The following is a 19,897-nucleotide window of genomic DNA, read 5'->3' as shown; positions in this document are numbered from 1 at the left end:
CGATAGGAGGGAGTATATGATGAGAGCCTTGTCGATCAATTTGGCCCTGAAAAGATTCGGCAAGGCTCAAGGGATAGAATTTTTTTCAGCCTGGTCTGCACTTGTTAACAGGAGAGACTATTTCTACAGGGATGGGATACACTTAAATAGAAAGGGTGCAAGAATATTTGCTGATGCTATCGAGGCAGTGTTAGGTGGGTCGGAAAACTGCTAGCTTGGGGGGGGATACAAGGACTAGTAGATTAACAGTAGCCATGAAAGAGATTCTTGAACTACTTCTATTGGAATGAGCAGCAGTCTGGAAAACAAGGTGCAGGATATTTCAGAGACTGCTGGGAGTCATTGCAGTACAAGTAAACACATGGGTTGTGTTAGGGTAGCTAAGAATAGCAACAGGTGCATGTATACTTGCGTGTACACCAATGCTAGGAGTCTGGTAAATAAATTTGATGAATTTGAGGTATTTCTCAAAACATCAAAGGCAGATATTTTTGGCAAATCAGAGACGTGGTGTCACACAGATATAAGGAATGCAGAACTGGAATGGGGAGTGCAATGTGTACAGAAAGGATAGTCAGGATAGAATGGGAGCAGGGGTTATGATATTAGTTAAGAAACACATAATATCCAAGGAAGTGAAGCCAGTCGATATCGCTGGACAGTGCAGTGCCGAGTCAGTTTGGTGTGACATAAGCACTGGGAGATCAAAATTGAGAGTAGGAGGGTGTTATAGGCCTAATGACTCTGAAGAATATAATAAAAAACTGTACAGGGAAATAGAGTGGGCCAGTAAATCAGAGAGTCTTATAATAGAGGATTTTAATTTCCCAGATATTGACTGGAATTTGTCGTTGGTTACTCTCACACTAGCAAGGCTTTTGTGGATTTATTGGATGATCATTTTCTACATCAGCATGTTTGAGAGGCAACTAGAGGGAGTAATACTCTTGATCTGATTATCAGTAGTGATTCTTCATGCATTGGAATCTGCAGATAAAGGAACCACTACGTGGCAGTGATCACAGTGTGCTGAAGTGGGATTTAATCAAAGAGGTAACCACCATCAGGGATAAAGGGAAGGGTTTTTGCTTTCGTAAAGATGACTACGGCAGTCTGACACAGTATTTAAATTCGATATGGTTGGACCAACTGATGATGTTACCAAAAGCAAATTCAAAATAGGAAGCATTCAAAGAATTAATCTTGGAAGCTACTAGGCTTTACATACCAACTAAGAAATATTGTTCGAGGTTTAGGCCTAAATGGATATCAGAATGAACAATGATACATGTGGCAGAGAAGAAAAATGCATGGGATACATATAAATTAATGGGTGACATGGAAACCTATGATAGATATAAGCTGGTCTGTAACCCAGTCACAAAGGGGGTTAGTGAGAAATCTTTGACAAAGAATACAAAGAAAAACAGCAAAGAGTTCTTTACTTATGTAAACTCTAAAAGGAAGGGGATGAATCAGATTGGTCCACTTGATAACGATGGTTCAACTGTTGATGATCCTGCTCAGGTAGCTAACAAACTAAATGAATATTTTGCATCGACATTCACACATGAGGAGATATTCAGCAAGGGGAATGCCAGAGGTGATTTCAACTCTGGCAGTAAGCTAGATAATCTTGTGGCGCCTCCGTAGCCAGGTGGGAAGGAGCAGCAGTGCGCAGCACACGCTTCTTGATTAGACCGGGGTTCGAGCCCGTCACCACCAAATACGGGGGATGCGGGAAGGTCAGGGAATGACCACCGCATATCCCGGAGCAATATGGCCTTAGTTGCTAATGCTCCTAAAATCCAAATAACAACAACAACAGATAATCTTGTAATAACTGAGAGTACAGTGGAGGAGAAATTGTTGAAGATAAACACAAGAAAGGCATCTGGGGTGGATGGGATCTATCCAGTTATATTAAAGGAGGCAGCAAAGGAAGTAAGCAAACCCTTAGCCATAATTTAGGCCTAAATGGATATCAGAATGAACTAATGTGACCCCAATTCACAAAGGAGGATCAAAGGCTGACACAAGTAATTATAGACCTGTGAGCTTAACTTCTGTTCCAGGAAAATTAATGGAGGCACTGGTTAAAGAAGCACTGCAGGATCATTTAGACAAGACTTCAGTTATAGCTCAGACACAGCATGGTTTTGTTAAGGGGAAGTCTTGCCTGACCAACTTGATTGGATACTATGATGCAGTCACAAAAGAACTGGATGCAGGGAATAACTTTGATATTATATACTTGGATCTTAGAAAGGCTTTTGATACTGTTGCACATGGAAGACTGCTACACAAATTGGAGCAGTGTGACATTGGAGGCAAATTGCTGCTATGGATAAAGGGGTGGTTGAGGGGGAGAAGACAGAGAGTGGTAATCAATGGACACTGCTTATCGTGGACTAATGTTATTAGTGGAGTCCCTCAGGGTTCAGTGTTGGGTCCATTATTGTTTTCTGTATTTATAAATGATATTGATGATGGTATATCAAGCGTAATGTCCAAGTTTGCAGACAATGCAAAGGTTGGCAGGGTTGTCAAGGACATTACTGACACTATGCTGCTGCTACAGGATCTGGAAAGATTGAGCAGATGGTCTGAGAGGTGGCAGATATGAAGTTCTCTGAGCAGTGCAGATGGGCTGCAAGAGTAGCTCGTGGTGTCTTGTCAATGATGTACAGTAAACCCCCGCTATTCGCGGTATCTGTATTCGCGGTCGCTGATTTAACATAAAATGAAACCCAAAAAAAATGTGAATTTTAAAGCGCCCTGAACATTTTCTGCCATAAAAAAACATGGGCGTGGCTAAAATTATCTTTCCCAGTCAAAACAGCGCTCAGTGGGTGGGGGGTGAGGTGGTAACAAAATCGTGATCGTGGATGTTTCTCGTTAATCCTTGTTCAGTATGTGTTATGCGCTTGCCATGGAAGGTTTCGTCGTTTGTTTTTAATTTATATGCTTTTAAAATTGAATAAATTTATCAATTTATAAATTGATATGCTTAAAAAATTGATAAATCTACCATTTTGCAGTGTAAAACAGACTTTTTCGAGTGTGTTAACGGAAGAAAGTGACTTTATTTGGACAAGTTCTTTCTAACCTGTACAAAAATATGGCTACGAATAACAAGGGAAATGTGAATTTGAAATTATCAAAGAAGGTGATGACATTGGCGAATAAAATTAAGTTATTAGACAAAATTTCTAATGGTGAAAGTGTCTTCTCAGTGGCAAAACATTATAAAATCAATGAGTCAACGGTACGATCAATCAAGAAATTGGAAGAAAAAATCCACCATAGTGTCCATGAAAACGTTATTTGTTATTTGTTTGTTATTTGGTTTTTAGTAGCATTAGCAACTAAGGCCATATTGCTCCGGGAATATGCGGTGGTCATTCCCTTGACCTTTCCGCATCCTCCGTATTTGGTGGTGACGGGCTCGAACCCCGGTCTAATCAAGAAGCGTGTACTACGCACTGCTGCTCCTTCCCACCTGGATACGGAGGCGCCCGTGAAAACGTGCTAATTGCTTCAAAAATTTGCTCTGTAACTCGAGATGTTAAATTAGAAAAAATGGAAAAGCTTTAAATCTGTGGATAGAAGACAGAACTCAAAATAAAATTCTGTTAAGTTCACTCATTATTCATGAAAAGGCAAAACTCCTTTATCAACTCTTTAACGAAACTGGTGATAGCACTGGCAGGATACGTTTTTTAGCTAGCAAAAGCGCTAGTTTGAAAGATTTGTTTGAAATTTCTAATAAATATTACATTTAATATTAAACCGTTTCTTATTTTCATTTCGATGCCATATGCTTGCATTTCACTATGTACTGTCCATGTACATAGTCATATTATGAAGGTACATATAATACATACATAGACAAAATTTTAGACTAGTTTTTCTTATATATTTCATACTTTGGAACGGAACTCCTTTATTACTATGGGAGCCATAACTCAGTATTCGCGTTTTCGGTATTCGCGGCATTTCTCAGGAACATAACCCCTGCAAATAGCGGCGGTTTACTGTACAGGAATTTTTTTTGCAGGGATAAGGAGGTGATTATTCCCTTGTATAAGGCAATGCTCAGACCACACCTTGAGTACTGTATCCAGGTCTGGAGGCCTCATTTCAAGAAGGATGTAGAGCTGTTGGAACGAGTACAGAGAAGGGCAACAAGATTAGTAAATTGAACAAAGGGTTGCTCTTATCAAGAAAGGCTTAAGATTTGCAAATTACACTGTCTGGAGACTAGGCACCGGCGAGGTGATCTGATAGAGGTGTATAAAGTCTTGAATGTTTTGAGCATGCTCAATGCTGATGGGATTCTTCCTCTTGCTCAGAATAATCACCTGAGATGGCATAAATTCAAATTGAGGAAAGACAGATGTAGGATAGATGTGTGGAAGTTTGCCTTTAGCCAGTGGGTAGTTGGTTGGTGGAACAGACTTCCATCCCTTGTTGTGGAAGTTGATAGCCTAAATAAATTTAAGGCTCAGCTGGACAGGTATTTCGAACAGAGAGGTGAAATGGAAGTGGGTTTTTTTTTTTTTTTTTTTTGGCTGATGCTGCATAAACTTGCTTTCTTGCATCATATGCCTCTACTAATGCTAACTCTAATGCTAAATGGGCTATGCCCTACTTGTACAATAAGGTTTTACAGCTCTTTTACATGAGGCTTTATGTCCTAAATTCACTACAGTATACATCTTGTATAACAAATATTGACCAATAGCTCAGCTTCGGTGGTATATTCCAAATTTACTCCTAAACATATCCAGACCCCCTCCCCCCACAACAGCTATATTGCTAACTCAGAAATGTAGTTGATGAACAAAAGTGCATATCATCATCAAGATCAAAATATATTAAAGATGGAATTTTTTAAAAATTACACCTGTTCTTTCAAATTATTGTTCATCTGATAATTACAGAGGAATTTCTTTTAAAAACCAAAGTAAATACCATAAAACAGATTTTTCACTGCTATTTAGTAGTAGTACTACTGCTAATATTAATGACAGATGATGTAAGAAAGCAAGCTTATATAGCATCAACCCAAAAAAAAAAAAAAAAAAAAACAGTTCACCCATCCATATCCTCCAAGAATTTGTCTAGTTCTCTCTTGAATTTATTCAACTAATTTTATGCCACCTCATGTGTAAAGTCTCAGCAAGAGGAAGAATACCATTAACATTCAGTTTACTCAATCCATTCAAGCTTTAAACAACACCTGAATCAGATTTCCCTGCGGGTGCCTAATCCTGCACCTATTCCAGCAGATTTACATCCTTCCTAAAGTGAGGCCTCCAGACCTGTACACAATAATACTCAAGATGCAGCCTAACTATTGCCTCATACAAAGGGATAATCACTTCCTTATAGGATGTTTGTGTGCGTGCATGTGTGTGTGTAGGAGGTATAGTCCTGTGATAGTCCATGGTGGAGGATCCAAATGCCAGATCTGCTAATACATGTAATCCCACAGATGTTCTATGGGATTCCTACCTGACGAATTCGAGCACCAAACACCTGGAACTCACTCTCAAACAATGCTAGCAATGTGGAAGGGTACATCAACCTGCTGGAACACATCCATGTCATCCAGGGAAACAACCTGATCAGCCATAATGGATGGGTAGTTTTTAGCATTAAGAGTGCAATAAAGAGGGCTCCAAAAGACTCCCAAGAAAATATCCCCAATATCAAAACAATGCTGCCACCTTCCTGCTTCTGTTGGACCATGACGAGTGATTCCTCTCTGCAGTGTGTTGATATACCCTCATCTAACGTCCACACAGCATAGCAGGAAATGTGATTCATAGGAAAAAAGGCAACTTTTTTTCCGGTTATCAGTGGTCCAATAATGCTATTCAGATGCAAACTTGAGGTGTCATTGGTGGCAGTTGGCCATAAGGATGAGTATCTCGAGCAGGTGCCTACTCCAGATCACCATGGTGATCACTTGGAAAACGCCACTAGTTGTCCGCTGATCAGCTGTTCTACCACTTTTCATCTATCGGCTTTGGCAGAATAGCCTACATTCACCATGACCTTAGATGAGGCATGGGCATCAGCCATTGGCACAACTGCTGTGCTGCAGATCTGTTCACTATCTATCCACTCTCGGATCACCTTAACTACAGCACTTTGCAAATAGCCCACAAGATTCCCTACTTCCATAATACTGCCACCCTTCAACCGGTATCCTACAATCATACAATCACCCCTTTTTCAAAGTGTGTGTGTCAGAACACATCCCCCCCGCCCATGTCAATCAAGTACTTTGTATGGACTGCATAGCACAAACCTGTTGTATCACACTTACGGGTTTTCTAACTGCGACATATATAGATAAGATAAGATAATTATATATATATATACAGTAAACCCCCGCTATTCGCGGTATCTGTATTCGCGGTTTCGCGTATTCGCGGTCGCTGATTTAAACCTAAAAAAATGTGAATTTTAAAGCGCCGGAACATTTACCGCCATGAAAAAAACATGGGTGTGGCTAAAATCATTTTGCCCAGTCCACAGAGTAGTACAGTCAGTCGTCTTATAACACGTGTTTACACTACACTAATTCAATCTTACACAATTTAGGGGAACGATATTGTATATAACACGAACTGAATTCGCATATGCACGATTCGCCTTTGTGTTTACAAGAAATGGCAGTTTCTACACATTTCACCATAATAACTTAAAAACCAACACAATTCCAGCTATCGGTATTATCGCAAATGCAATTAGATAGAGTTCACTACCAGTTTATAACAGATTCCACTAGCAGGAACGCAACTGGAAATTGTTTTTATTGTTTTATGGTAGTAACCCCCAGAAATGTAAAATGTGAGCTAGTGAGGTGTTAATAGAGTTGTCTCTGCCTTTATGGTGTTGTTTATTCGTTTTGCTACACGCTCACAGCTTTATGTGTATCAAGTGTGCCTCCTCATTTTGTAATTGTGCTTTATTCTCTAAAAATGAGTAAAAATAACTTAAAAGGTGTAAAAAGGAAGTGTCCTGCGCTCAATGGGTGGGGGGTGACAAAATCGCGAGCGCGGATGTTTCAAGCTAATCCTTGTTCAGTATGTGTAATGCGCTTGTCATAGAAGGTTTCATCTCTTGCTTTTAATTGATACGTTTACAAAAGTGAAAAATCTACCATTTTGCAGTGTGTTGATGTAAACACTTTTTCTAGCGTGTTAAAGTTAAAAGAAAGTGATTTTATTGTGGACAAGTTCTTTTCTAATCCTACAAAAATATGGCCGCGAGTAAAATTGAATTGTTAGACAAAATTTCTAATGGTGAAAGTGTCTCCTCAGTGGCAAAACATTATAAAATCAATGAGTCAACGGTACGATCAATCAAGAAATCGGAAGAAAAAATCCGCCGTAGTGTCCGTGAAAACGCGCTAATTGCATCAAAAATTTGCTCTATAACTCGTGATGTGAAATTAGAAAAAATGGAAAAGGCTTTAAATCTGTGGATAGAAGACCGAACTCAAAATAAAATTCCGTTAAGTTCACTTATCATTCGTGAAAAGGCAAAACACCTTTATCAACACTACACTTTAGTGAAACTGGTGATAGCACTCGCGGGATAAGTTTTTTAGCCAGCAAAGGCTGGTTTGAAAGATTTAAAAATCGATATGGTTATTTTTCGCCCAGCAACCCATGTTCTTGATATGTTTTTGAAAGGTTTCTTTAAAATGTCTAATAAATATGTACAGTATTACATTTAATAAATTGTTTCTTATTTTCATTTCGATGCCTTATGCTTTTTTTTTTTTTTTATGTACTTACTCTCTACGTTTGTCTATGTACATAGTCATATTATGTAGGTAAATACACATAATACGTACAGACAAAATTTTAGACTAATTTTTGTTATATATTTCATACTTTGGAACGGAACCCTTTTATTACCATGGGCGCCATAACTCAGTATTCGCGTTTTCAGTATTCGCGGAATTTCTCAGGAACGTAACCCCCGCGAATAGCGGGGGTTTACTGTATATATATATATATACTTAAATTATTTATACATTATTACTTATTAAATTATTGTACTACTTGGAAGCATAGGTTTGTAGTGACCCCCAACCAACCCACTAGTTATATAGTTATATATAAATCTAGCCCTGGTATGTATCTTTAAATACATATGTATTTTATATGTATCTAAGTTATATAAAAATATATAACTTAGATACATATAAAAACAGCAAATTAATGTAAATTTAAGAGAAAGCTGGAGAAATTTGAGAAAATTAGCAAAAGTTAGTGAAAATTAACATTCTCCCACATGGCCAGTTTTGCTAGGTAAACTTGAGGTAATGACTTTGTGAATAATTTGGAATAATGAAAGTAAATTTTTTTAATATATGTACTTAATTTTAAATAAACAGGGTAGTTTATGTATATGACAGCAAATGATATGAGATTCAAAGCCCTATGGGTATGTGTCAGATTGAAATATCATTGTACCTCACCTCCATATCTTGTGGTGGTCAGTCTGAAAAATGAAGGCAGAAAAATTGAACATTTTCAGGCTGACCACCACAGGATATGGAGGTGAGGTACTATGATATTTCAATCTGATACATACCCGTAGGGCTCTGAATCTCCTATCACAGTTTTCTGTCATATACATAAACCACCCTGTTTATTTAAAATTAATTACATATATTCAAAAAATTTACTCTCATTATTACAAATTATTCACCAAGTAATTACCTAAACTTAACCTAGCAAAACTAGTATAGAGATTACAGAAACAGGTATGTATAATTAGCATTAGCATTAGTAGAGGCATTTGATGCAAGAAAGCAAGCTTATGCAGCATCGGTCAAAAAAAAAAAAAAAAAAAAAAAACCACTTCCACTTCACCCCCCCTGTTCGTTCAAAATACCTGTCCAGCTGAGCCTTAAACTTATTTAGGCTATCAACCTCCACCACAAGGGATGGACGTCTGTTCCACCAACCAACCACCCGCTGGCTAAAGGCAAATTTCCGCACGTCTATCCTACATCTGTCTTTCCTCAATTTGAATTTATGCCCTCTCAGGTGATTATTCTGAGCTAGAGGAAGAATCCCATCAGCATTGAGCATGCTTAAACCATTCAAGGCTTTATACACCTCTATCAGATCACCTCGCTGGTGCCTAGTCTCCAGACACTGTAATTTGCAAAACTTAAGCCTTTCTTCGTAAGAGCACCCCTTTGTTCCATTCACTAATCTTGTTGCCCTTCTCTGTACTCGTTCCAGCAGCTCTACATCCTTCTTGAAATGAGGCCTCCAGACATGTATACAGTACTCTAGGTGTGGCCTGACCATCGCCTTATACAATGGAATAATCACCTCCTTATCCCTGCTGGAAAAATTCCTGTATATCATTGACAATACTCCATGAGCTACTCTTGCAGCCCGTCTGCACTGCTCAGAGAACTTCATATCTGCCTGCACAACCACCCCCAAGTCCCTTTCATTCTCTACCACTGTCAGTGTTGTACCACAGAGTTGATACGTTGCTCTGGGGTTGCTGTTTCCCATGTGTAGTACTTTACATTTGTCAATGTTAAACTTCATTTGCCACCTCTCAGCCCATCTGCTCAACCTTTCCAGATCCTGTTGCAGCAGCATAGTGTCAGTAGTGTCCTTGACAACCCTGCCAACCTTTGTATCGTCTGCAAACTTGGACATTAATCCCGATATAACATCATCAATATCATTTATAAATACAGAAAACAATAATGGACCCAACACTGAGCCCTGAGGGACTCCACTAATAACATCAGTCCACGATGAGCAGTGTCCATTGATTACCACTCTCTGTCTTCTCCCCCTCAACCACCCCTTTATCCATAGCAGCAATTTGCCTCCAACGTCACACTGCTCCAATTTGTGTAGCAGTCTTCCATGTGCAACAGTATCAAAAGCCTTTCTAAGATCCAAGTATATAATATCAAAGTTATTCCCTGCATCCAGTTCTTTTGTGACTGCATCATAGTATCCAATCAAGTTGGTCAGGCAAGACTTCCCCTTAACAAAACCATGCTGTGTCTGAGCTATAACTGAAGTCTTGTCTAAATGATCCTGCAGTGCTTCTTTAACCAGTGCCTCCATTAATTTTCCTGGAACAGAAGTTAAGCTCACAGGTCTATAATTACTTGTGTCAGCCTTTGATCCTCCTTTGTGAATTGGAGTCACATTTGCACATTTCCAGTCTATGGGTACCTCCCCTGAGTCCAAGGAAGCTCTCATAATTATGGCTAAGGGTTTGCTTACTTCCTTTGCTGCCTCCTTTAATATAACTGGATAGATCCCATCCACCCCGGGTGCCTTTCTTGTGTTTATCTTCAACAGTTTCTCCTCAACTTTACTCCCAGTTATTTCAAGATTCTGTAGCTTACTGCTAGAGTTGAATACACCTCTGGCATTCCCCTCGCTGAATAACTCCTCATGTGTGAATGTCGATGCAAAATATTCATTTAGTTTGTTAGCTACCTGAGCAGGATCATCAACACTTGACCCATCAATATCAAGTGGACCAATCTGATTCATCCCTTTCCTTCTAGAGTTTACATAAGTAAAGAACTCTTTGCTGTTTTTCTTTGCATCCCTTGCCAAGGATTTCTCGTAATCTGCCTTCGCCTGCCTAACCTCCTTTGTAACTTGGTTGCATATCAACTTGTATCTATCATAGGCTTCTGTGTCATGTGTTAATTTGTAAGTATCCCATGCATTTTTCTTCTCTGCCATATGCCTCATTAGTTCATCTGACATCCATTTTGGCCTAAACCTAAACAATATTTCTTAGTTGGTATGTAAAGCCTAGTAGCTTCCAAGATAAGTTCTTTGAATGCTTCCCATTTTGAATTTGCTGTTGGTAACATCATCAGTTGGTCCCACTGTATAGAATTTAAATACTGTCTCAGTCCATCGTAGTCGCCTTTACGGAAGCAATAACCCTTCCCTTTACCCCTAATGGTAGTTACCTCTTTGAGTAAATCCCACTTCAGCACACTGTGATCACTGCCACCTAGTGGTTCATTTATCTGCAGATTCTTAATGCATGAAGAATCACTGCTGATAATCAAATCAAGAGTATTACACCCTCTAGTTGCCTCCCGAACATGCTGATGTAGAAAACAATCATCCAATAAATCCACAAAAGCCCTGCTAGTGTGTGAGTATCCAGCCCCCAAATTCCAGTCTATATCTGGGAAATTAAAATCTCCCATTATAAGACACTCTGATTTACTGGCCCACTCTATTTCCCTGTACAGTTCCTTATTATACTCATCAGAGTCATTAGGCCTATAGCACACTCCTACTCTCAATTTTGATCTCCCAATGTTTATGTCACACCAAACTGACTCCACACTGCACTGTCCAGCGATGTCGACTGGCTTCACTTCCTTGGTTTTTATGTGTTTCTTAACTAATAGCATAACACCTCCCCCTTCCTATCCTGTCTATCCTTTCTGTAGACGTTGTACTCCCCAAATTGCAGTTCCGCATCCCTTATATCTGTGTGACACCACGTCTCTGATATCCCAACAATATCTGCCTTCGATGTTTTGAGCAATACCTCAAATTCATCAAATTTATTTACTAAACTCCTAGCATTGGTGTACACGCAAGTATACCTGCACCTGTTTCTATTCTTAGCTACCCTAACACAACCCATGTGTTTACTTGTACCGCAATGGCTCCCAGCAGTCTCTGAAATACCATGCATCTTGTTTTTCAGGCTTCTGCTCATTCTAATAGAAGCAGTGCAAGAATCTCTTTCACCTCTGCCAGTGGCTACTGTCAATCTATTGGTCTTTGTCTCCTCCCAAGCTAGCAGTTTTCCGACCCACCTAACACTGCCTCGATAGCATCAGCAAAAATTCTTGCACCCTTTCTATTTAAGTGTATCCCATCCCTGTAGAAGCAATCTCTCCTGTTAACAAGTACAGTCCAGGCTGAAAAAAATTCTACCCCTTGAGCCTTGCACAATCCCTCCAGGGCCGAATTGATCGACAAGGCTCTCATCATATACTCCCTCCTATCGTGTCTGGGCAGAATTGCAGACACTTTCAAATTCAACCCTAATTCTCGGCTTTTGTTCAACAGTGACCTGTACTTGTTAAGTAATTCTGCCGGTCTCCTACTCTTAATATTATTAGTGCCAACGTGTACAACTATATCACCTTTTGTGCCCTTAAAAGATGATATTCGCTCTACAACGTCATCAACCTTTGCCCCTGGCAGACATACCCTGGTCCTGTTCCACCTATCTTTTTTACAAAGCATGTTCCCCGTTTCCCTGTCAATAGAGTCACCAACAACTACTAGTTCCTTCGGGACCAGCGCATTCTGCCTTGGGGGTTGTCTCTGTGTCACGCGATGCCCAAGTGCAAGCTCTGGCGTTGATGTGGGCAGCTGAGAGCTTGATGGGCCCCTCAATTTAGTTTCTTCGAGGGCATCCACCCTGTCCTTCAAGCTCTCATATAGGCCCATAAGAACGCCGAGTTGTTGCCTGATATCGATACACTCCTTGCATCGCGCACACACAAAGACATCCCCCTTGGCAGTATCATGTCCCGTACCCGATTGCTCTGCAAACATCAAGCAAACAGTGCATTTTATAAGGCTGTGAGTCAGAGGACAACTGCCCCCCCCCCCCCCCCCCTCAGTTCTGCTCTGAGCCACAGCACTTCCATTAGCTTGAGCCTTTTGCTTTGCTGCTCTGGTCTGAGTCATGATTCTATTAATTTATTAATTAATTATGTTATGTTATTAATTATATTACGTTTGTAATCTAAGTCGTTATATGTATTTATTTAAACGTACAATTTAACTGCTAACGAAGTTCAACTAACGCTATCTAGTACGGTATATAACCTACGGTATATCTAGTACGGTATCACAATGGCGGGAAAGTTAATAACGGTAGCAGTAGTTACGAACACGTGGAAACCCTTACCGATACTTTTACAAGGCCGAGTAATGAATAAATACACCAAATTAATCAAAAAATCACAAAATAATGTTATACTACTAAATTTAAATCAAAAGTTTTAGAAAAACAATAATTTCAAATCAAATAATACATTTCTCTAGTATGGCTATATGTCTGCTCAAAGCCCCTGAGGAAGTAGCAGAGGTATGGCCATGAGGAAGAATATTAATTTTCACTAACGTTTGCTAATTTTCTCCAATTTCTCCAGCTTTCTCTTAAATTTACATTAATTTGTTTTTATATGTATCTAAGATATATATATATTTTTATATAAGGTTATCCATACCAGGGCTAGATTTATATATAACTAGCAGGTTGGTTGGGGTCACTACAAACCTATGCTCCCAAGTAGCACCATAATTTAATAAGTAATAATGTATAAATAAGTTAAGTACGTATACAACCAATGCACTTATAATGTCCAATTGTCACAGGACAATAGCATTAACGTAGGAGTTAATACCCTCATTTACACAATTTAATATTTAAATCTAATTGTCATTAGACATATTGCAATATATGTATATATATACACAGTATTATTTTGTAAAATATATGTATTAGTTTATGGGGAAGAGTATCGTAAAAGACATACCTAGATAAATCTATGGAGAAAGTGTAGGTAAAGTATGTTGCATAGACACAAAGGATAATATACAAATATAGGATAGATGTGCGGAAATTTGCCTTTAGCCAGCAGGTAGTTGGTTGGTGGAACAGACTTCCATCCCTTGTTGTGGAAGTTGATAGCCTAAATAAATTTAAGGCTCAGCTGGACAGGTATTTCGAACAAACGGAGGGGTGAAGTGGAAGTGTCTTTTTTTTTTTTTTTTTTTTTTTTTTGGCTGATACTGCATAAGCTTGCTTTCTTGCATCATATGCCTCTACTAATGCTAACTTATCGCTGTATACCTACCATTTGGGCGACTTCTTCTGGTTCAACTGAAAGGAAAAACGATAAGAGGGTTCTCTGTTTCTGTAAGGATCAACATGCACTACGCAAAATCAATTTTGATGTTAAAAACTAAAGCAAAAATAAAGTATGTGGTATAATCACCACATGTTTTATAATAACACATGCTTCATTTTTGCGTTAGTTTTTAACTATATTATCCTTCATTCTCTATCTGGTCAACGATGATCAATGCATTATATAAATTCGAACTTTCTTAATTTCTATTAATATAATAATATTAAATTACATAATGCAAAAGGAGAAGGTAAATAAATATATATATATATATATATAATGCAACATACATACACACATATGTACCAAAAGGTATGTGCACACATGCATGCAAGTACACACCAATGAAAAGCTGAAGTGATATTTATGAAGATAAAAATGGTAGATAAAAGATAAAATGTAAAAGTAAAAATTAAAAATAAAAGGTAAAGGCAGAAATAAATGATGAGAGCCAATAAGTCAAATAATTGTGGTCATTACCAGCAAGAAACAAAAAAAAAAAAAAAAAAAAAAAATTACATTTAATGATATGCAATAAATTTTATTTTATTAAATCCTAACAGATTTTTTAGTATAATTCACTGAAACAATCTTTATATTGGTTAGCATAGTAATTGAACATAAATAACCTCTTCAATTAAAATGACTTAATAAAATTATAAACCCACACAAAATACAATTTTCAAATGATTTCAGAAAGTAAAGTTTATTAGTTTCAATTAATAAGCAGTGGAAAAAAGGCATGCTCCAACCAAGCAGTCAGAATAGCAAAATCATTACTGTTAGGAAGAGTGGAAAAAAAACGTTATATAATTTGTAAGTATAAAAATAACACAAGTATATTTTTCAGAAGCATAAGCATACATGTTTGCGTGAACTGACATCCATCCTAGGCTGATGGCACACCTGAACCAAATGATCTAGTTGGTATAAAAGTTTTTTGCTGGTGCTATGAACCTAAAGAAACAAAGACAGTCACCCATCACCATATCGCAGGGAAAGGAAATAATATAGGTAGAAGTGAACAAAATCACTTTATATAATACCAATTTAATCGAATGATTTGTAGAATTTCTTAAGATACCAATTTAGATTGACTCAAGTTAGTAGCGTAGCTTAATTTTATGGTACAGTAATACCCCGACTTACGCTACCCCGACTTACGCGAACTCGGAGTTACGCGGTTCTTGATTTTTTCGTTTGGCAACGCTGCCGCCCACTATCTTCAAGGTCGTTTTTCATATGTTATCGATATACGGTGCGACGGCCGAGAATGAGAGCGAAAGATGAACAAAATTCAACTTTGCTGCTTTTATGTTTTTTATATCAGTGAAGGGGAAACACATTTCACCATAATAACGTAAAAACCAACACAATTCCAGCTATCGGTATAATCGCAAATGCAATTAGATCGAGTTTACTACCAGTTTATAACAGATTTCACTAGCAGAAACGCAACTGGATTTTTATTGTTTTATGGTAGTAACCCCTAGAAATGTGAGGTGTTAATAGGGTATCTCTGCCTTTATGGTGTTGTTTATTCAGTTGCTACATGCGCGCAGCTTTGTTTATGCGTATCAAGCGTGCCTCCTCGTTTTGTAATTGTGCTTTATTCCCTAAAAATGAGTAAAATACTTAATTAAAAGGTGTGAAAAGGAAGCGTCCTGGTGAAGACACTGCAGATTCAGAGAGAAAAAGAAAAGCAATTATCGATAAACAGAGGCGGACTGGATCAAAAATTCTTACCCGGGAAAATTTATAGTGGCCTCATACTATGGTTTATGGCCAAAATCACACTGGCCCACCGAGGTTTCCCCGGTAAGGCTTATGGCCAGTCCGCCTCTGTCGATAGAGAAAAAATATGAAATTGTGAAACGCTTTGAGCGAAATGAAAGACCATGTGATATTGCACGTGCTACAGGCCTAAATGAAGCAACGGCGAAAAGCACATGACAATTGCAAACTTGAGAGGTTGAAAATTGAAAAGGGCTCAATTGTAAAGGGCTTAAAAATTTTAGAAAACATAGACTCCAACGAAGAACGCGTTATAGCTACAAAGCAAGGAATAAAAAAATTATTAGCTTGCTATGAAGAAATTCTGCGTGAAAAAAAGAACGCGCTGTGTCGTCAGACGAATTTGTTAGATCCATCGACATCGAAATAACTTTTTAGCGTAAATCATTTGTTTTTTTAATACATATTTTGTATTAATATGTATAAAGAACTGCAATTTTATTAATATTTTTCTTCTAAACTAGTGTTTTTGTTAGTCCTTGGTCCCAATTAAGCAAAATTTATATGTATTTATATGCAAAGTTGTACCCGACTTACGCGTATTCGACTTACGCGATTTTCGTCGGACCCACCTATCGCGTAACTTCGGGGTATTACTGTACTCACCTTTTTTTTTTTTTTTTTTTTTTTTTAATAATCTGCAGTTGATGCTTAGGATAGGATGGATACTAATTTGAGTTCAAAAATTGGGATTAGTATGGATAAATTTAATTTTGAATTTAAAGAGTTAAAATATGCCCAAGGAAATAGAAGTGGACATCTTCGTCCTTGGTTGTCATAGAATTTAAGGTTGAAAGTGATTGAAACTATATCTGTAAACCGAGGAGGCCAATAGCCGTAACGAATTGGCTTTCGTTGTCGTCTTCAGTTGGCGATAGTGAGAAGAAAGTGAAACGTGCGTATTTAAAGGACTATGTTCCCATGATGCTCTTTGATACATGTGGGAATCTCAGGTGCGTGAGATTCCAAACTGGAGAGAGAGAGAGGTTATAAAGTAATTTGGCATTTATTACGTTAAAATTAGAATGAGGGCGAAACCATTCTATGATGAGGGCTTCGTACTGAAAAATTTTAAAACTAGATTTCATAATAATGGGGATGGCTGAATCAACTAAAGGGATGTGATTGTGGGATTGTACATGTAATGTGAGTTCTGTGTTTGATTGTCCTGTTCTAAAGCTATTGTATTGATAATACACTCGTGTATTTGATGTTTTTGTGGAGCCGTATTTAGAGGTGTGGTGCTATCAATGTAGCATACATTGCAGTTTTGTTGGCATTTGATTAAATAAACAATATTATTCATGTCACAGATTGATATTTATGTGTATCTTTATATGAATTAAACACTGATCCCAGTTTATTATTAAATTTATCTAGAATTTAAGAATCTAGAATCAAAGAGCATCATGGGAACACAGAGTCCTTTAAATATGCATGTTTCACTTTCTTCTCACTATTGCCAAATGAAGACGTTAACAATGAAAGCCAATTCGTTACAGCCTCCTCGGTTTACAGATATAGTTTCAATAACTTTCAACCTTAAATTCTATGACAACCAAGGACGAAGATGTGCACTTCTATTTCCTTGGACATATTTTAACTCTATTTCAAAATTAAATTTATCTATACTAATCCCAATTTTTAAACTCAAATTAGTATCTATCCTATCCTAAGCATCAACTGCAGATTATATATATAAAAAAAAAAGGTGAGTACCGTAAAATTAAGCTATGCTATTAACTTGAGTAAATCCCAATTTAAATAAGAGTAATCCATTAATTTAAGAAAGTACAAGCATATTTAATAACCTAAAAGTGAATGACTTTTCTAGGTATAATCAATACAAATTACAAAATGAGAGAGAGAAATCACAATGTACATAACATATGAGAAAAACTATTTAATTAGCACTGATGTTTTAAAAATAATTATACAATGCGTTCAGAATTACTGCATGATTCATAATTTAATACAGATTAACTAAATTTTAGTCTTTTCTTAACTTCACTACTGGGCTCTCTTTCCTTGGTTAGTGGTTCTGTGTTGGATTTTTCTCTGCATTAAGTCACAAAGTAGTCTTTTCGAAAAAAAATTCCACACTTTATTTAACACAAAGTAATTTTTTAAGACATTCTCTGCAGTATAATTAATATGCTCTACTCCTTTAACTTTAAGGTGGGAAAATGCAAACCAGTAGATTCACTGCTGTCAATGAATTCTCAACATCCATTTCTGCTTCATCAAAATAAATTGATTCAATTCATAATCAGAACCAAATGGGGAGGGGGGGATGTAATGCATCGATTGGGGGATGGGTGATGTGTTGGCTTACTTGGCAGCATAGTCAATGCCTTCTATATTTGTTCTGTAATACCTTTTTCTATTAATGCTTTCAATTATTTTTGTGCTTCATATCAATTTGGTATAGGTTTCAAAAGATTTACCATACAGGTAGAATCTTGTTTTCTTTGCATTGTCTGGCTAGGATTTTATTAAACAGCGTGCCAGTTCCCTAACACTGAATACTGTATGACAGAGAGAGATATGTTCTGCAGTACTCTGACCAAATAGACAGTACAGTAAAATTAAATCTTATTTATAAAAAAAGTAAAATCCTGCATACAATATATGCTGATAAAGCATGCACAAATTATAAAAAACTCATCAACCAGTACCTTTTGAGGGCAGCATGCTATCTTTGTCAACTGAAATATCTCAAAACAGGTCAGCTCTTTATATCAAGGCTGTACCTGTTACAAATACAAAGGGTGCTATGTGATTCCTGCATAGAAGATGCAAGATATTATTTCTTATTTTTCATAAAATAAGAAAATGATGTCACGGCAACAAGAACCATATTTATATTAAAATATTTATAGGAAATACATTATAAAAAAAAATCAGCACTACTCTTATAAAAGCCTAAAATGAAATGGTATAATGTGATTAAACTTCCTAATCACATCAATTTATCATTATACTTAAGTTTTTTGTTTTAATTTTAAAATAACACTTCTCTACTACACATCTTATCACAGAAAAATTATCACTGACTATGCTTTATTTCATAAATTGTTGAAATACGAAGATCATAATCCTTCATTATGATTTTCAGCTTTTTTTGTCTTCCACTAGTTTATTATTTTAAGGCATCTATTATCTAACTTTCTGATATTTTTGACTATCATAATAGATGGATGGGTTATTATGTGATGATATAAATACAATGGCAGCTATTGATGAAGGGCAAAGAGTATTTTATTTCTGGTGGTCACTAGTGATGTATTGTAAACTGTAAATATAGTATTTTCCAACTTTCTAAAAAAAAAAATTTAAAGTTAATTGTTTAATATAAATTGCTGGGCAATTAAACATCTGTTTTTATTTAACACATTTTTGTAATGCCTCTTATTTAATTTACAGTATTTTTGCTACTGGGTAGGCTGATATATTTATTTTTATTTTTTTAATACATTATTTGTCAAATGTGTCAGTCATATACTTTCCAGATAGATGGATGTCAGATAGCTGAGCCTTTAATGCATTTATATTTTATTTTGGCAACATATTTTATATCTACATTTTAGCTTCATCAGAATCTACATCACACAGTTGAACACAAATTTGGCAATCCATTACATGACACCACACATTTTCCTGCTGTGGTTAGGAAAATGTATAAACCTTGCAAAGCACCGAAAAAAACCTCAGCAAATTTAATTCCTCAGCAAATTTAATTCTAATATCGGCCATAAAAAAAAGCCATAAAGTTATTACTGTGCTCCAATGACATTGAGAAACTCATTAAGATAGACTTGTCTAATTGCTTTTTCGTGAACAAGATTGGCATCTCACCTGTTTCTCACTGATAATAAACAACAAATTATTCCATTTTTGAGTTTCACATTTCTTACATGAAGCATTACACTGCGGTAACAATTGATTAAACGTGTCCTGTTAAGTTAATCTTTTTAGAAATTTTATATTGTTGTTTGTAAACAACATCAACATTCATCCATTTGTAATTTTCATATTCTGCCTAAAAGAAAATGAAGTGCTCAAAGGACTGCAGCCTTTGAGCACAGGTATATATAATTTTAT

General features: G+C 36.9%; 1 protein-coding gene across 3 annotated transcripts in view; it reads right to left on the bottom strand.

The window, feature by feature from the left end:
• The window catches only part of trio (trio Rho guanine nucleotide exchange factor), a 996,553-nt gene that overhangs the window by 728,032 nt on the left and 248,624 nt on the right, over positions 1–19,897 (bottom strand). For all 3 annotated transcript variants that reach the window (XM_090387950.1, XM_090387951.1, XM_090387952.1), the window contains exon 12: positions 14,864–14,956. In XM_090387950.1, coding sequence (XP_090244076.1) covers positions 14,864–14,956 — 93 coding nt within the window. The remainder of the gene's footprint in view (positions 1–14,863; positions 14,957–19,897) is intronic.

The sequence above is a fragment of the Mastigoproctus giganteus genome, chromosome 13, assembly GCF_048544385.1.
Source record: "Mastigoproctus giganteus isolate SK-2022 chromosome 13, ASM4854438v1, whole genome shotgun sequence".
Taxonomy (NCBI): domain Eukaryota; kingdom Metazoa; phylum Arthropoda; class Arachnida; order Uropygi; family Thelyphonidae; genus Mastigoproctus; species Mastigoproctus giganteus.
This window is presented reverse-complemented; position numbering and strand designations above follow the sequence as displayed.